The 20,311-nt window shown below is 37.5% G+C and overlaps 1 protein-coding gene across 1 annotated transcript in view; it reads left to right on the top strand.

Annotated features, from left to right (window-relative positions):
• The first annotated feature begins 156 nt into the window (after positions 1-156).
• LOC129577050 (uncharacterized) overlaps positions 157-20,311 on the top strand; it is a 45,793-nt gene continuing 25,638 nt past the window's right edge. The window contains exons 1-3 of the mRNA XM_055463466.1: positions 157-2,649; positions 7,864-8,081; positions 9,366-9,511. Coding sequence (XP_055319441.1) covers positions 1,901-2,649; positions 7,864-8,081; positions 9,366-9,511 — 1,113 coding nt within the window. The 5' untranslated portion in view covers positions 157-1,900. The remainder of the gene's footprint in view (positions 2,650-7,863; positions 8,082-9,365; positions 9,512-20,311) is intronic.

The following is a 20,311-nucleotide window of genomic DNA, read 5'->3' as shown; positions in this document are numbered from 1 at the left end:
GAACACTGGTGAACAACGCAATCCAGTAACTCGATACCGTCACGCGTTACACTCTCGCCGTATATGCAATCAGTTGAGATCGAGACCGGTTCGCATTCACATGTTCACTCTCCTGTCTTCTTCGGTGTGTATCGGATTGGTGAGAGATAGAGACACTGTGTGCATTCAATGAATGCCATTCATCGGACGACAATCTCTGTTGTGTGTTTTGGTTTTTTCGGTTCGTGAGACTGATCCTGGCACTGTGTTGTGCCGTGTGCATGGACATTTTTCGACCATTTACCTTTGGCACACGTCCGAATCGAAAGTCAATCACATCTTAAACTTTGGTTTCATTTAATGACTGCAAAATAAGAAAACGAACCAAAATATAAATAGAAAATATAATCGCTTCTATAGTGCCGTATTTAATGTCATGCAATAAAAAAAAACACTAGTAAAAACAACAGCTGAACATTTGAGTGAATTCATGTATTGTGTGCTTCGGGAATTTGAACCAATTTTTCCGAGAAAAAAAAACGAATTCAATTTTGTGCAAAAGTGCGTCAATTTAGCAGAGAATGAGTAAAACAATTACCAAATATTAGATACACAAGAGAAATCAATTCATTTTTCAGTGGATTTATTAAATTAGACTGAGAGAAGATTGTGAAAGTTTGCGGTGGCGAGAAAGAGAGAAACAAAAAAACACTTTGTGAAATATGTGTGATGTGTAATTTTGTGAATGTGTCTCATTTATTTTATTTTTATGACAATTTATAGCCAAATGCTAAAAATATAACGTATAACCTAAGCACTTATCGGCTCACGCGCGAAAATAAATGAGTTGCACGGTTTGGTTTGACCGAACAAGAGGAGCGCGAACGATTTTGGCGCGTATTATGAAATGTGATGTATCATTTTTCCACATACACAGACTGTGACTCGGTCGAGATTCGTTTTCACGCTCTCGTTCAATCCGTTTGAAGAAGAAATCAACACAATATTGTCGTTATTAATATGATGTTTGGTCTTTAGTTTCGGTTTTGACAGCTCAATCGTAGGAAAAGCGTAACAATTCGCGTGAGTTTGATATAAATATTTCACCGAATCACATTTATTCCGATTAACTGGTTGGAACATGTTCTCCCCCATTCAACTCATCAAATAATTAATTCAAACGAGTGTTTATTTATCGAAAATAACATTTATATGCATACAAGTGTCGTGCCACCGTCCAAATTTATCGGTCATAACTTTTATCTGACTGCATGTGTTGTTTGAGGAGAAAGAGAGAGAAAAATAATATATTTTTCGGAATTCCTGTGTCATTTCGAATCGACCAACGTATGAGTCCACTTAACCAAAGAGCAAATAAATCATCATCATAATTATGTCACACAACATCAGTTTGTGTTAATTTTAATGAACCATTTTCATCGTTGGACTTCAATGGTTTCGATTGTCAATGCTCATTGAATTTTCAAAAAAAAAAAAAAAATTTAATAAAATTAAACAAAACTGAAATCGAAAAGCAACGATAACAACGCCAACCGCTGAAGAATTGACACGTAAAATATAGTGTGCTGTAGATGACATTCGTTATTGGCAATTTCATGGGAATAAAATACAAGGGTTATTAAATTTTGTACGTGTGCGGCCTGCAATCATCATCAACGAAGCGCACACACACACCAGATAATCAAAAACAATATTGAATAGTCGAAGTAGAAGTAACACGCTCCAAATAACTGTTTGGAACTAAGCATCAAAATTGGCCGCCAACAGCTATAGAGTACACAACCAGAGACTCTAGGATTCACCAGCTAGAACAATAACATCGTTCCACCCTCAACACCGGCACATCACCGAGAACCCGAGCTGCAAATCAAAAGAGCGAAACAAGAACTAGAAGAAAAAAATGCTAGCCAATTTATTTGATCAAATATTTGGTCGTTCTAAATGTGGAAAGCGTGAAATAATTACAACAACAATTATTGAGCCCGAATCGATTAACATCAATGATGATGATCCACCGGCGAACGATTCAACCGCTTGCTGCTTTTTACCATCGTTTTCATTGTCCGACACCGATGAAAGCGAGCCCACCACATTGAAATCGAATTATCAATTGCAACCACAACACAAACAATTGACGACAACGACGACGGCCGACCAACGTTCGTTGTCGTCACAACAGCAGCATCATCAATACATTGACAATACACAGCAATGCCGTCAACAACAACAACATCATTGTCGGCCCGACCATCTAAATAATCAAAATCGCATTAGAAATAATCAAAATAAATTAAATGAAATATCAATTTTTAGCGTTTATTTGTTATTTGCCACGTTATTTGTGTGCATTTGCACGATAGCCGTGTTATTGTTTACTTACATCAATCGAGCCAATGATATAGTTCAGCTACGTGATAGCCTAACGTCGGAATTTATCGCGCGTTCCGATATCGATGAAATCATTCAAAATGTGCTGAGAGAGGTGAAGAACAATGACCGCAACGATGACGATGGTAGCAGTAGCAGTGGAACAAACAGCTTTTATGATGATTCGAATGAAAATATCGGCGACAGCAGCAGCAGTAGTAATCGTCGCAGTCAAAATAATAACAACCACAACATAGAGAACGCAGACGGATTTGAACTCAGGTGAGAGAGAGCATATACTTGAAATTCCCTCGGTCCGCATTTATTACACACTTCCATTTCGTTCCGATATTAGTTTCAGCAATTCACTTCACGGCCAATTCGTGTACACCGCATACCGTACAAGTATTGAAAAACAATTTTAACGACGATTGGTCGAAGCGTATGGACGGAAAAGATAATAGAAATTCAATTACTTTGAACATTTGAAACGACTGAATATTACTGTGAACGCGTACGCATTGTGGGGTTGGAGTGTGCGGTGCGCGGTCTCATTTTTGCTAGTCGGTTTACGCTGCTTAAATTGACAGTGTTCATAATTTGATGCGTACCAATGATTTGGGAAACCAAACACAAACTACTCGCTGTCTCTATCGGCCATTTATTATTAATGGAGCGGATCGCTTACCAACCCATCAACTATTCCAATAACAATGCAAACTAATATTAATATGGATGTGAACGTTGGATTGGTTGTGTAATTCGAGCTAAAAATCAAATATATGCACCCTCTTTGTGTGCGTACATATTTGTGGCTTTGAAGTTAGTTCACATTGGATAAGTGAAGTGCTTGGTACGGTTATTCATCGTTTGATGTGGTTGATGGAAGTAGCGATGATGGCGATGTACGTTCTGATTATTTTGATTATTACATATTTGATGAAAGCCAATCAAAGCTTCGAAATAATGAGAAAAAAGATGGAATTTCGACAAGTTTGCGTTCATACCCAATTTTAACCCCATTTTTGTTTGTTCATCGTTTCTAAATGCATACTCATTTCACCAAGGCGATATTGTGTCCACCAAGGCGATCCATTCGTGTGCATAACACATGACATTTTCAATTTTACACTCTTTCTTTTCTCTTTCTGATTTGTTTGTTCTTTGTGACAATGTTCTCACATTTTGCCAACACTAAAGAGGTACAACAAACAGCCGCCAAAAGAAAATATAGAGAGCGACTGGGATGGTAGTGGTGGTGCTGCTGTGTCCGTATAATGGTGATTTCTCGTTTTTGTATTTCGGCACAATTTATTACTATTATGGGTTAGATAGATTGCCCCGTCGTCTCTATTCCGTCGAAGCATTATCATGTTTGACATATTGATTGTTTTATTAAAACGAAGCGAAGCAACGTCTTGGATAAATGTCAATCATGTCAGACACAAAAGCTCAACAACTGAAAAAATTTTTTTCCATCGAATTGCCTCGTCCTCACTATTCCCGGGATCATTCTTTCGCTCGGCCTTGTCCCTTATCCGAAATTGATTTAATATTTTATCTGTGTGCGCTTTGATCCTTTTTTCATTTCTGCAAACGGCAACCCCAGCAGCAGTGAAAGCGGCGACAGCCAACTGTTATTTTGTAACTGCAGCTTGAGCATAATTCGATGGAATATTTCTTTTATAAGAAGGACCAATTTTTCTCTCGGTTAGTTGTATCTGTCGTAAGGCATGCTAAAAAAAACTGGAATTCTCTCGATATTCGAAAGATGAAAAAAAAAACAGAAATGAAAATACATAGTTTCAATGGACCATTGTTTGGATAAAATTTCGTTGACATATTACTTAAACTATGCTTTCAATTTTCCACCGACCAAAAAACGGTTTGAATAAACATAAAATATTATTGTACGCGTGGAAGGATGGACGAATAAAATCAGAGAAAAAATGTAAGTGCTTTTTCACTTAAAGATTGACGCACTCAGCAAATCAAAGCCGAAAAGAATTAGGCATAATTGAGTTGGTCCGGTGCGGATTCTCTTTGTGTGTGTATGTGTGGGTGAGAATTCTCTCTTTGAGCATTCACCTGATTATTCACTGTTAGCGCGCATTTGTGCTATTCCTTCGAGCCAAATACGCTTAGATATCCAAGCATGTAAGTGATTAGATTGTTCCTCCTTTTGAATATTTTTCCATTCCTTCAATTTGAAATGAGCCCAATAGCGATTTTCAGCCGTTCCAACCTACATACATATATACCTCTGCTATCAAATCCAAAATTTGCTGACGCAGCCAAATGTGCCACAATGATATTTATTCATGTTAAATGGATTAATCGATTTCAATTTTCATAATCGAACTGTGCCGGCACTGAAACGATGGAGTTTTGTTTGGAAATGCAATGAAATCAAAACCGTTAAATGCGATAATCGAATCAATGTTATTATGCTGATCTGATACGACCAGCTTCACTCACTCACTCAGTCGATTCGATCAAAGTAAATGTTCGATTCGATTTTCGATGCAATTGAAAAAGAGATAGAGAGAGAGAGAGAGGGAGAGAGGGAGAAACGGAGAGCGAGTGATGGAGAGAGAAAATGAGGTTTTCACAGCGACTAAAATTCAATATCCGCTACATGTACTTGAGCGTACAACCAACATACCATGAATGATTCCCATCATTTGGGTTTCACTGTACAAACGATTCGAATGAACGATGAATTATTTGTATTGTGCTATGGACACGAAATGTTCACTTTCTCATGCTCGCTTCGATTGAATGACGAGCGGGCGGTACGCAATCCGAATAACAACAGGCGCTCTCACTCTCTCTCTCTCTCTCTCTCTCTCTCTCTCACTTTGTCAGTGATTTAAGTGCATATTGCGATTCTCCATAAATCATAATTCAGTACACGGATAACTTAATTTACATCAAAAATGCCTTATATTTCGAAACATGAAAAGCCCAAAAGGAAGAAAAGAAGAAGAAGAAAAAATGAAAGAAACCGGTAGAAAAAATTTTAACGGCCAATTGAGCATATAAACTTTCTAATAAACACAGCCACTCGCTCATTTTTCGAACTAAAAAAAAAGAAATAAAATATAAATCAAGCAATAGGCATTCCGTTTTTCCAACCGACCACATTTTCATTCTGTTTTTCCCATTGAAATGGCCAAAAAATTGCCATGTGAATTCAAAGTCTTCAACTTGAAGTGAACCACTTGAAGCCAGTAAAGTTACGAAATGCCTGATATTTATAAGAAAAGAAAAACAGCCGCTGTTTCTCATGACGAAATCTCGTAACAAGTGTCCAGACGAGAAAGCAAAGCAACCGACAGAAAACATTACAAACGGCACAAAACACATTTGTACATCTTGAATTGGTCCACATATACACATAACAACCGAAACAGTTCTCTCTCTCTCTCTCTCTCTCTCTCTCTCTCTCTCGCTACAACCGAATCAAAAACGATGTTGGAGGAGAACATTCGATTTGTGCCTGTCGCAAAATCGTTGATGCAATCGTTTCACCCAACTAGGCAACATCTTTATTTGCTGGAATCGGACATAAAAACAACAACAGCAGCAACAAACAGTAAAGACACGACACACACACACACACAAACGTATGATCAAATTTAGACCAGAACAATTCGGAATAGAGGCACATACGGTTAAACTTAGTTGCACACATTTTTTCTATATTTATGTTTATTTGTCGCGCTCGCATACAATTTTCCACTCTCTATTTCTCTGATTTTCAAAAAAAGAAGCAGCATTTGCCATTTATATGCATGGACCGTTTGATTCGATGTTGTAGAAAAATTCACGTTACGCATTATTAAATTCAAACGTTTTCGCTCGCTCTCTTTATTTTTTTTCCTACTGTCTTCCGTTTATATTACGAGTGGGAACACGCGCATCTTGTGTGTTGTTTTCTCCATTAGATTGAAATTGCTTGATCTCATTGCGAAAATAATCCACGGCAACTGTGAGATCTAAGCCATTTTGGCTAAAGCTAAAATCTCGATGACACTTTGTTGAGAGTGTTGAACGCGCGCACACCAAATAATGACCGCTTAAATTATTTATTTATAATGAGATTTATGTAATATGAACAAGCAAAAGAGCAGTAGCAATTTCCTTAGCAATCATTTTTATGGTATGGCATGGTGGCGAAGACAAACGAAACCCAGCCAACGACGGCAACGACGACAATGCCAAACCAAGAGAGTAAAAAAAGCGGTCGACAGAAGGAAAAACAACAACAAGAAGAAATAACAAGAAAATCGGTAGCAAAACACCAATGATACTATTTTGATGCTTCCGAAACAGAGCTAGTGAGAGAAAAGACTATCGCCGGAAACATGAATTTGCATCTTGACGAGGGAAAGTGTGATCCGTTGGATTCCAGAATGAATAACACAACGACATTATCATAAAACAGTTGAAGCGTTCAAATTACAACCACCCCACCGCCACCAGCATCGTCGTCATCGTGTCGTTTCGACGAAAAAAGCATGGCACCATTTTATGACACCTAAATCTCGTCGCTAAATTGTCTCTGCTCACTTTCTCTTTATTATGAACTCTATATCGCTCTAATGCAATCTATTTAATTTGAAAGTCGTATTGAGCCAATCGAATCGCTCGCCGCGTTAGAAGATTTTCCCCACTTTTTGTGAAAAAAAAAAATGTAAACCTAAAATTTAAAGATAACAACACCATTATCATCATTTTACAATCTGGAAAAAATTAAGTGTGTTTTGGTGCGCAATATTTGTCCTTTGCATTGGTCGAACTTCTAGTTCGATAGCGATTGCTATTGTTTTGCATTTTTCATGCGATAACGGATCGCATCAACATCGGTTTGAAACAAAATCTTTTGTTTTTGTCATTTGATCCGATTTTTTTTTGGTGGAGAAAGAATTAGAGATGAGACATATTGTTCTCATTCGCGTCAACAACATCACTCAACCAATCAACTGCCAAAATCACAAGATTTTTGCTTCTTTTCATTAAATTTTTTGTCACATTCTCATTGCGTTCGGTTCGGCTGGTTGTCCGTACATCCCTTAACTCTCGTCTATCAACCGGTTGACGGCGGATATGGCAACAGGCCATCAAATTTTGTTGAAAAAATAAAAACGTGAACAATACCCGGTACAAATATGCAACATACACACTCTCATTCATTCTCACTCACCGAAAATGGAAACATAAAACCGAACAAATGGACAAAAAATCTAATAAATACACAAAAAAAAACAACATAACCAAATATCACTCCTGTCAGCCAGCACGAATTGGAATCTTTACGGTTACCGTCAAATTGGCAGCAATTCAAACAACAAAAATTCCACATGCAAATCGCTTTCGATGAAACTGGCTATTTGCTTTAAAAAAAAATTACGTCCTCATTGCTGTATTCGAAATTAACCTAAAGATATCTTTCGTTTTTCTCGTTTTTTTTTTGTTTTGTTGCTTGTTTAGCACGGGCAGCCAAACGCCGTATTATGACAACAGCAATGATGATGATGATGATGATGGTGACGATGACGCCGCCGATGACAGCAACAAAAAACAAAACAAATATCAACAACAGCCACAAAAATCGGAACGAAAACCATCACCAATGCTGAACACAATGCGAGAACGACGTGCTGCAAATATTTTAAAAGAAAACTATGTAACTGATGCACAAAACAATGGTAAGTGATTCACTCTGTAATTTAATCAAAAAATTTTTGCCTCAAATGACTTGTCGGGGCGGCCAAAATTATGAAACGAACTCGCTGCCACTTCATACCGACACAAAACAAATGACCAACACAGCAACAACAGCCGAGGCGCAAAAAAATACAACAACACTTAAACAAACATTAAAAACTTGGGACACACAACGAATCAAGACAGGAGGTGGGAGTGAGAGTGAGAAAAAGATAAGAACAAAAAGAATTTGCAGATCGCCGAAAAGGAAAATAAAGAGTTGAGAAAATGAGCCGACAAAAGTTTCCGCCACATTGTGAGATGATGATAGAAAAGCAGATGCTGTGTGTGCGTGTGTGAGCGTAGTGCCCGTGTGTGTTTGTGTATTTGAATCCAAGATAATGGCATCAAATTCATACCCATTTTATCAACTGCATAATAGATTTAGCCGGCATATTTCCAGAGTGTTCATTGTTCTTGTTGGTCTTGTTGTTGTGGTTATGTGTGTGTGTATATATGTTTGAGTTTCAACTGCCTGATCCCTGGCTCATTTCCACCGAAATGGTGTGCCTGCAAAAACTTTCCACTGTATTGTGTCATATCAAGTTCGGAAGTTATCAGCGACGTTTATATAAATAAGTCGAAACCTCAGAGAATGGCAAACATTTTAGTGCATTAAGTTTCAATTTTCGCCACGCAGCCCGTTCTCGCTTTTTACCCTCCCTCTCTACACGCTCACCCACTCCTCCGTTCATATACTTTCAAGTCAAGTGCAGATAATTGGTCTTGAGTTTCGCAGAACACAATCAACCGAGAGTTTTGCTCGCTTCGATTGAGATCAATATTCACAATATAATAACAACAGCGATGCTATTCGATGAGGGTGAAAGAAAGAAGAAGGAGAAAAATAAAATGTGCATAAATACTTGATTAACTTTCTTTTTCTATATATTAAACTGGGCAATTCTCCGAACAATGCGATAAACAATTCACTCTCCATCCCAGCTACCATGATGGTGGTAAAAAACAGCAAAACATACATTTATGATGCAACTTTTATTGTGCCGACAGCGCTCTAATTTCCCTATATTATTTCGGTGCAAAATTCATATTGCTAACTTTACTTGAAGATTTCTACGGTAGAAAATAAAAACAAAAACAAACTCAAGTCTAACGTTTTAAAACTTATTAATGTAAATTTGGTTTTTGTCTGTTTTTTTTTTTGCTGGTCCGGTTTTTTGTTGTTATGCCATGGAAAATTGATCTCGAAAAACTGCTGTAAATAGTTCAAGGGCCGTTTGTCGAGTTTTTCAATCCGAAAATGCGACGCGAACTGGAGAAAAAAGATGAGGAAATCAAAAAAACAACGGGCAAAGGTAATGCACCAGGAGGCGATGAATGGGCCTATTTAACCAGCTCTTCACGCGTACCGGTAAGTTATTGAGCGATGTATTATATTCGAAATTATATTTTAACCGCCATTTTTAATTACAAACGAAGAAAATGAAAAAACGATTAGTTTTACTTATATCCTATGAAAAATGGCGCACTATCGGCCAATTTAAGTTGAACGGATAAGCATTGAAGCGACATTGCAATGATATGGAAATAAAATTTATTACAGTTCAAGAACATGGAAGCCGTTCGCTGACTATTCATTTTCGAGTGGTTTGATAGAACTGCAAAAAAGGCGTTCATTGTTGAATTTTCTTAAGATAATCTTGAGGCTTTCAACTGAAATTGTAATTTCAATCTTGAGCTGTTTTTTTTCTCGAGGCATTTCAAATATGAATTAAAGTTTACTTGCATCGAATCACTGCTCACTGAGTAGCGCTAAGGAAACGATGGAAAAACAATCTTCGGAAGACAAAATTAAAGTTGATTTTCACACATAAAGTAAAGAAAAAAAAACGAGAACTCAGCGAGCATTGTGTTCCATTTATGTGTAATCAGAAAATTTAATTTTCATCTCTGGTACAGCAGGCGTTAATTCACAAATGGAAACATAGTTTCTCTCTCTGGCTTTGTATGGGTACCGGATATTCATCGCTGAAAATGGTGTCTTTTCTCGGTTGACATTTCTTTGTTCTCGCTTCCAAACACAGTTAGGCGTCAAGAAAATTTAATTACTTAAATAGAACGTGGCACATTTCAATAACACACTCAGTATTACAGAGAAAAGGGTGTAGTATGCTTTTTCACAGAAAAGAGTAATGATTTTAATAACAGAATGAATCAATACGCGCATTCAACAGTGGACTCGAAATAAAGACATAAAACAATGGAGGGAAAATTAAAATGTTGTAATTTTTGATTATTCTAGCGTAAATTTTTCCATCAATAAAAGATTTTTTGAATTTGTTTATAGCTCATATTCTTGAAAGCTTTTTTCTGCAAGCTACATTTTTTTCTGAGGGGTTATCGACCACACGGTACATTGAACGGGAAAAAATCGTGGTCATTCTCATCATTTTAAAGGCTCAAGTAATGTGCATGCATTTGTTTCCGGGTTCAGTCGTATGGCGTTTTTATGATTTTTCCAACGGCTGACCTAAACTAACCCGGTGATTTGATTAAAATTTTAGGCACACACACAATCTATTCTGGATTGCACCACTGAAACAAATGAATTCGTGTGCCATAAATCAAAACTGCACACATTTTGACAGCATAACGACGATGATACGAGTATGGAATGAACGAAAGTGATTTATTAGTGTCATTGCAGTAGACATCCCACGTGTACGTATTCCGATGAGAGAGAGAGAGAGAGAGAGAGTGGCTCACGTTTTTATTTTTCGCAATATACGTTCGTTCGTTGCTACTTTTTTCTTCACTTTGCTGTTCTTGTCCGGTACACGTGTTTTGTTGCGCGCCGCCTCATTCTCTTTATTTATTCTTCAAATGAACGAAATCACTTGAGCGCTAAATTTACTACAACATGCACAGCATATTGAGAAGGACGCATTACGTTGCTATTAATGAGATGGAATGATGATTTTTTTTCATTCTCGTCTTCTTGTCGCTGTCACTGTCGGCACAAGCAAACAGGCAGCAACAGCAGCAAAGCGACCGGCTAAAAAGATGAGGAAAAACCCGTCGCAAATACACATTGCGGTTTACATAACCAATGTAATTCGTCATGGACATTTTCGGGCTACTTGTGCATGTATGTGTGTGTGTGTGTGTGTGTGTGTGTGTGTGTATGTGTCTGTTTGGCACGATTTGAAACTCATTCAAGATGATATCTTAAGCTGTGATATTTTCTCTCGTTACATTTTGCAATTGATAAATATGGAAGTGGAATTAATGTTCCCGAGTTTAGTTATGCGGAAACTAATGAGTTGGCTTTGATTTCGGCTTATGTATTATCTGCAATCTTTTATGGCTCTTGTCTATCCGACAAACCATGTTTGTGTAATGGAAAATGATTTTTAAATGACCATGGAAATGGAAAAGAGACTTCAAGCGTACACACCCCAAAGCGTTTGTTGAATGCTCAATCAGGGTGAAAACAATTTGCAACGATGTGTTGATTTGTGTGCATTGATTCCTTTTTTTTCATATTCTGTACTTGAATCATGGCTCATTGTTTGGAAACCATGATTACCTTCAATCGCGACATCAAGTATGAAGAAAAAGGAAAAAAATGCGCCGCCAATTCCGTTGCATGCATCAAGACGAGCGTGAACATGATTTTCATGAACACGCCGCTGCACAGACATATAGTGCCATTTGTCATTCATGTTCAGTCGTCTACAATGACACCGTGTATTTAATACAATTACGGAGGTTATGTGGCAACACTTTGGCACATCAGTGCAACATTCACACACACACACACACACACACTCTGAGTGCGATGGCTAAGCTGCTCGCTGCGCGTTGCGTCTTTAGTTTGCTTTATCTTATCGTGTCAGATGTCATCATTTTTAATGGTTACATCGCATGGCAAACATACCCATCACATTATTATGTCGTTGTCATACTCACTTTTTTATCGCCTCTGTACACTTTTTTCTCTCTTTGTGTTCAATACCACTCTATATGGTTCCGATGATGGCTCTGTATTTGCGAAATGCTTGTCACGGAAAAGCTTGTAAAAGTCAAACCAATTGCATTCAGTCAAATTCCCAATTCGTCATCAGAGAAAGAAAAAAGCCACATTACTTTCTCTTTCGGTGATAAGTCCAAGCAAAGAAAAAACAACAACGATAAAACTCGTGTTTCTTTCGTAATTTTTCTACTCTTCGATTTTCTGTCATATAATACGTGTTCAATTGATGTCATGATGGTTAGAGTACGAAAAAAAAAAATCACCCGATTTTTTCGATGTTGTTATCCACACAGTTTGTTTTTTACTTATCCGAAAGAGGCACGTTTTATGGCGGAGACTCGCCAAATATTCGCACTGTATTAAAAAGCCAACTAGTACATACTTTCGCTCGGCTGGCGGTGCAAGACATAGTCATTGCCCGCCAAAAGAGCATCACGGTGTGCATTTGACAACACTTATTCGTACCATGAATTGGCACCGATGCCACCAATTTTGAGAGGTGCATCGATGGCAATCATGGGTTTTTCTTCGCTGACATCGTTATAATTCTATTTGAAACTGCTTTTGCTAGTTCGAATTGCGCTTTTTAAGCGACTGCTCGTTCATCTTCTAGAATACGTCTTGAAGAGCAATGCCAAACATTTCATTCTCTCTTCCTCTCTCTCTTCGACTGAGTATGCACGATGTGAATGTCTTTTGTCCATTTTCAAGAGCCATTTCCCATGCACTTCTTATTTCACCAAACGATTCGGTTTCATTTTGAAGGTATTTTTGTCACCATAAAACACAAAGCAACCACAGTGCTTTGAGAGCGAATGTAATGTGAAAAGAGCTTGTGGCTACACGGCCATTGATCGTAATTATTTCTATACTTTTGTAATATAGGTTTACACACACGACGCATGTAAGTTAGCAGTTAATGCCGTTTCAACGAGACAAGGCATAGCACAGTTTCACTATCTCGTTTTCTTGCTCTTTCCTCGCCCATATTACTCCAGCCGCACACACACACACACGCACGCATTCACCTCACATGTGAACATTATATCAACACCAGTTCATGGTACTGGAAACAAGTGCACTTTATTTGTCTCAATGAAACTTGAATTCAAGTATCCGTGTCCTTTCCGCCATCAAATGGCATTTGTCAGATTTTTTACCCTGTATTCTACGCATTTATCGAGAAGAAAATGAGAGTTGCCAAGACTTGCATTCAGCATTCACTCAATCTCTTTTCCTCCCTTTCTGTTTTTCTTTCGTACAATCCCTGTCTTGCTAATTTGTTTGCATTTTTCACGCTGCGCATATTTTTCACATTTAAACCAATTATATGGTGGTTTGCATAACACAGTGCATTGCATATTTTCTCGAATCGAATAACAAGTATTTGGTTTCGATAATATATAGAATCTACAATGGCGTATGGTCTCTCTTTCTCTCGCACTCTCTCTCTCTCTCTCTCTCTCTCTCTCTATTTCTTCGTACAGTCTTTCTCTCTATTTCAGTTCATTCTTCGCTCCTGCTTTCTCAGGTGAAATGGAACACATCCAATGCACTGAATTGAAGTGCATCGATATCGAATTATGGTCATGAATTTCAAAACACTCAACGTTGGCGCAAAATGGAACAATAAATTCCATATGCATTATTGTGTCAGCAAAAGTAAGCCACAAAATGTTTGCAAATGATTTATTGGACACATTTTTAAGTGTTTATTCAAGAGTCAACCAATCTCAAATAGACTGGCATTTTCAATTTTCCCATTGTTTTTGCGGTGCTGTGTATGTGTGTGTGTGTTTGAGCTGGAATAATTTCTCTCGCAAATATTGTTTAAATTGATATAGAAAAAAAAAGCTGTATGATTCAATGAAGCACAAAATGCAACCACACTCGTAATAAAACCGCTCCACTTTTCACTTGGATAGCACTTCATTTTAAGCATTAATCAAACGAAGTAAACATTTTCCGTGCACGTGCAGAAGAAGACGAAGCGTTGAAAAATTACGACCGGATATGATGAGGATAGCACTTAGGCGATATTGTGTGTATGAGAGAGGGAGACATTGTCATCTTCTTTCTGTCGGTACTTAAATTCATAAGCTTTCCATTCGCATTGCATTTCGAGAATCATTGAATTCAGGAAGTGAAATGTAGCATTTTATTTCGTAAATAGTATAGTCGATCGAAGCTTCGATAGAATAATGATGGAATACGACCGTAGAACGTTACTTGTAAGACAATACACACTGACACTAGTGATTTGGAAACCTTTGGATCAAAATAGACACACAAAAATATGGTCGGAAAATATTTGAATGACATGTCATATTGACATACAGAAGAATGGCACCGGTTTCCAGTGGTAATATATTGGGAATTGGGTTTACTCTTTCACATTTAATGATTGTTCTAGCTCATACAGCACATGCAATTTGTGCACATTTCGAGTGTCGACTCGGCTCGGCTTTGTGTTCAGTTATGACTTTGAAATAATCACACAATAAATGTAACATTTGCCATACATGCAACGAATGAAAATGGTGCATTTTTGACGCTGAGCTTGAGACATATTTCTCCGAAATCTACCAATTTATAATGGAAATATAATTGAAAGTTAAATTTCGTCTATTCGAAACCAATCAACTAGTGCTCTGTCAGACAAATACCTCATTTGGGGGGAAATTTTCCGGGAAATGGAGAAAAAGGAGGAAAGCCAAGGTGAACTGAATTGGCTCTTCGTAATGTCGAGCATGTATCCATACTATTGGGAATAGTTTCATGAAAGTCCACAACATGGTTTCATACGTAGAATTCAACTCAAAGCAACTTGCGTCGAAAAGCTTGTTCCACATTTCAGACTAATCCCACCTTAGCCACTGTGGCTTTTACCATTACATTTTTTTAAATGATATTCATTCATCTTTGTCTGAATATTGAGTTTGTTTTGCTTGCAAGCTTTTGTTTACAATTAACATACGTACGGTAGCCAACGGTGAATCACATTAAACTCATTAAAGTGATTTTTTTATTCAATATTACTCAATTTTACTGCCAAACGTTCAGTTTAATCTTTCAAGTAGAGTTTTGATTACATCAAACTTTCAAGTTGAAAATTTCAACCAAGGGGAACTGGTCTAGTCGATGCTGCTGTTGTTGTTATTAAGCGTTCATTACATATATATAGAACCATTATCAGATATTCATGGTTATTTTCGAAACTATTAGCTAATCTACGGACTCATGTTTACCGCTCGGAATGCTCTGTTGAATTCGGCAATGTGTTTTCAATACATGGCCAAATTTCCCACTTTATTATGGAGAAAACGAATCAACTCCTAGTGTTTGTCTGAAATAACATACGATTTTAATGTTTCCATAAATTGATGTACACCAATTTTCAAGAGTGTTCCGAGAAAAACAGACTCAATCCGGAATTATATGAAGAGTGAATGAAAATGTATTAATCATTTATAAGCCCTCTTTTATAAGTTTTTTTTTTCGTTTGGCTTTGATGGTTTTTAGCAACAAAATGCGCTGTAAATGGAAAATATTCAGCAATGAATGCTCAAACGGCATCTTTACGGTATAGTTTGGAAGTACAAGTAAATGCTTGCGTCATAAGGTTTACCCAAATGTTGGAAATGGTATTTGTCAGATAAACGTCATTCATGATTCAAGTCCGTGATCTTCCGATAGAGACAAAAGCAATGCAAACTGAACTCTGAACGATTTTGGATTTGCTGAATTTATTACCATTGCGCTTCAATGTGTTGGTTTTTAGCATATTTCACATTCTCGAATATGGCTAAGTGTCCAGAATATTAACTCGAAAGAATTCAGAATATCAGCAACATGTTAAAAAAAACCTAGAAGGAAGGGAGGAAGAAATTGCTTCTTGAAATAAATTTGCGCCGGTACAATTTGCCAATTTGTTAATACTCTGTTTAGACTTCGAGAAAAACCGTTGGAATTTTATATTGATGATGTGGTTGTAACCGACAACAACGTGCAATCGAATCCTTTTCCTCATCGCCCAACAATTCTATCAAATCAAAATATTCAAAATTAAGGGAAAAAAAATACCGACTGCTTGTGGATCAAATATTTCATTACTTTTCATTGAAATGCAAATTATATGTGCATCTTCGGTGAGTGCACGTCTCATTTAAAATGCATAAGTATGCATATGTATATAAAATAGCGCTCGCGCTCGTGCGTGCGCACACATTATCATTACCATAATTAAAATGAAATTTTACTTCAAATCCAGTGATTTTGCATTTCACCACAGCGCCGTAATAACTTAACTTTTCCAACTAGCAATTTCGCATTAATTAAACTAAAATAAAATGCATGTTTTTTGGTTGTGCACAGAAAAAAAAGCTGGTCATGTTACATCATTCAAGCCTCTAATAAAATTAAATTTAATATCACAATTTACATTGTTGAAGCGGTTGCATGGTGGAAGCAGAGAATGACGTGTTACAGTTGGGGTGCATATACACAGCAAAAAAAAAAACATCCATTTATGTTGGATATTGAAAAAGGTCACATCAAGTTTAGGCACGGAAGCATTCGCGCGAGCAAACTAAGCAAAACACAGAGAAGAATAAAAAAAGCAACAACTGAACATAAATCGATATTTTTCTGCCATCGAAGGAGAAATATGTGTTAGATTGACTTATTTGTCGCTACCCCTCTCTCTCTCTCTCTCTGTGTTTTATTTAATTTCGCATAAATTTATGCGATAAAAGTGTTGCACCGCGCTGTGTTGTACGTGTTAATAGGCACTTAACCTAAACTGTAGAAAATTATACGATCGTTAAACGGATTGGTTTTAAATGCTTGGCACCATCGTAATCAAATTGTAATGTAAACTTATTTCACTTCAATGTCGATATTAATCAAATGCTTGAATTAAGAGAGCAAGGATGTGCGTTCGTTTATATAAACGACAGAGAGAGAGAGAGAGAGGGAGAGAGAGAGAGAGAGAGAGAGAGAGAGAGAGAGAAATGGCCCATAAAAAATTGTATTCTATACTCACACTCACACAGAGATTTCATGTGATATGGAGCAGAATGAGGAATTGTTGAATTTCGAAGCACTCTCATGTATTTGATCAGTACACAAATTACAGAACATACGGCATGAGAAATATGCTTGATTTTAATATTCATGGAATTTATATGAGTGTATGTGTATGTATGGATGTGGAGATTTTCATTTTCATTATTTCACTCTTGCTCTTACTCGTTCGCGTTCAGTCGCTTCCGTCTATGCACCGCTCCACATTTTCACGGAACAGCTCGTACAAATACGACAAATTGTAAATATTTAGACATGCCGAAAATCAAATAGCCAATAATAATTTCTCTTTTGCAATTACATTCACGCCATACGGCAATTGCTGCACATAGCTCAGATTGAAAAGACACGTGTGCGTGTGACATAGAAAACACCTTCGAAAATTTATCCTTCAAGTGTGGGCCGCCAAATTTCTTTCTCCCGCATTTTTTCTGTATATGAAACTTATGGATTGCAATATTTCTCTTAAAGATTAGGTGCGATAACGACGGTGTGAAGGCGACGAGGGCAATTGTGTCTGTTTGTGAGAGAGTGAGAGAGAGAGAGAGAGAGAGAGAGAGAGAGAGAGAGAAATTCATGTGTCAATTTAAATATTTAATTAATTCAGCATATGAATAAATAATTTACCATGGGTAGCTGCAGATTGAAAATTGGCCCATTTCGCTTGACGATGCTCAGTCATAAAACTGATACTCAATGCGAAGCACGCGAAATGTATACATATATATGCACAGTGAGCACTCTCATTTTTCTTCGTTGTTTTTTATTCTTCTTCTTCGTCTTTTTCATATCATATTTGCTGTATGTGCCAACAGCAAACATCAAATTTGATGATGCTGCTGCTGCTGCTGCTGGTAATGCTAGAACTGTTGCTACATACAAATTAGTCGTATCCATTTCGCATGTTTGTTCATTTTCATATGGGAAAATGATCGTTTAAAATTAACATAACTCCAAATAGCAAAACGTCACAAAGAATGGCGATAGAGATGATGAAAGAAAGGAGTGAACATTTTTCCATTTCTCTAGGACACTTTGCGTCGTATGTGGAAGAAATTGAAAGTTGTGCGGCACTGATGATGAAGAACGAACGTACTTTCATATAAAATATATTTCAAGTACACACTCTACGCTCGTTTAACCAAAAATCATTGCAACGCAAAGTTGATGGCGAAAAAAATTATCAACCGGAAATTGGAGTGAGATGTGAATGGCATACATGTGCAAGGTACACATGAGTGTCTGTATGTGTTTGTGTTTATGTATGTGTACGTATCTCGTTGGCAAAAACTGTTCTAGTCTCATCCGTTATCGCAACGACTCTCAAATAAATTGAATTGTTCGAACGAATGAGCTAGAGAGAGAAACAGGAGAAGGAGGTAATAGAGAAAAAGAATAGAGGGAGAGAGAAAAACAAAGTAACTTTGTTTGTTTCGACATATTGGCAAAAGTTGAAGTTCATAAATGTGCTACAAAATTTTCAACCAGGCAATGGACAGAATAAAACAGCCCCTTTCTTACGATCTCACTTTCTGCTTCTATCTTTCCCTCCCCCTCCCTGACTCTCTCTCTCTCTCTCTCTCTCTCTCTCCCGCGTTTTCTATGTCTATCCTTCTCTTGCTCTTGCTCTGTCTCTGCCCGCTCTGTTGTCATTCCAACGATTTCTGTCCTGTTCCATTTCGTTTGGATGGGGATTCAATGCAATTACTCGAGGAATGCCTTCTTTTCCATCTTTTGTGCATTTTCTTTTCCTCCCTTTAAAATGCGCAATTTTTCCAACGAAAAATTTCATCTTTTCTACGACAATCGAGTTATTTTAGTTCGGCAAAGATTCTTCAATAACTTTATGGCTTTTAAGGTTGTTGGCAAATGCATTCGAAAAGAAAAGATTTCAACTCAGCTATGGTGCATGCAGTAAATGCAGTGGATGGTCGAAACAAAATACGGGCGCATCAAGTTGAAACTGAAATAGATGAATAACGAGAGAAAGAGAAAATCGCTTGACCATGCATCAACTCTTCAAGATTCCACCATATGCACACACACACACACATACACACCCATGCACACATGCGAATGTGATCGATGAACTGGTTAATGAACAATCGACAGATAGAGCCGCAAAATTACATAATGCGTATCTATATTCAACGCAGGCATAATAACGATAATGGAGTCTTTAACGTCGATGTCAATTGATTAAATGCGTTGAAATGGCAAAAGGAAAGCGAGAAATAAATTAAATGGAGAAAAACGTTCGTAGTTATTTTCGATTATCGACAATGGTTGAAAGTGTGGCAATAAGGGTGGCAAAGTGTTAAAACGTACACAAATACAATGTGCTCGTGCATTATAATATTGGTGGTGATTGCGATTGAGAACGGCAATAATACACATACTCTCGGCATCATTGAATAGAAAATCTGCCTGCTGTTGAATATGTTATGTGTGTTATTGTCGAGCACATTGTTCGGCTAACATACAGCAAACCATCTTGCACTTTGATATTGTACGGTGTGTGTGTGTGTGTGTCTGTGTTTTTTTGTTGCTTTTGTTTCTTATCAATCTTTGGGCTACAATGCAAAAAGCTTTCACATCATCATAATCCACTGTATAACAACTCAACAAGCAGTCTCTTTCTCTCTCCGCCTCTCCCTCATTATCTCATGTGCTTGTTCATTCTCTCGTTCACTAACTCGTTGGTTTTCGCACATCCGTCTATCAACTCGTTCACATGCACACCGTTCCGTGTGCGTTTATTTTGACACAAAGCTCCGAGCACACGTTCATTTCGCGTCAGAGACGGTGTGTGTGTGTGTGTGTGTGTGTCACATCGTACAGCATGTGCAAATTATTCGGTGGCTTTTGATGAGAATGTGAAGCGTAAACATACCGTGAGTGGCACATACGGTGTGAGTGTTGATGATACCGTCGATTGTTTAACGGTTATGGGACGGTTTTGAATGTGAGAAATGTACAGCGTGGTGCGCGGTGTGCGGTGCTTTTAAGAAAATTGGAAAAATTTTCGCACTTACTCACTTACACTTGGCATTGTGTTTTGGTCGTTTCCGTTGTACCAAGGCGTCGGCA

Source organism: Sitodiplosis mosellana, unplaced genomic scaffold (assembly GCF_009176505.1).
Source record: "Sitodiplosis mosellana isolate CC-2019 unplaced genomic scaffold, AAFC_SMos_1.0 Smas_scaffold_6197, whole genome shotgun sequence".
In the NCBI taxonomy this organism is placed as follows: domain Eukaryota; kingdom Metazoa; phylum Arthropoda; class Insecta; order Diptera; family Cecidomyiidae; genus Sitodiplosis; species Sitodiplosis mosellana.
The sequence above is the reverse complement of the archived record's forward strand: the minus strand, read 5'-3'. Positions and strand labels throughout refer to the sequence as shown.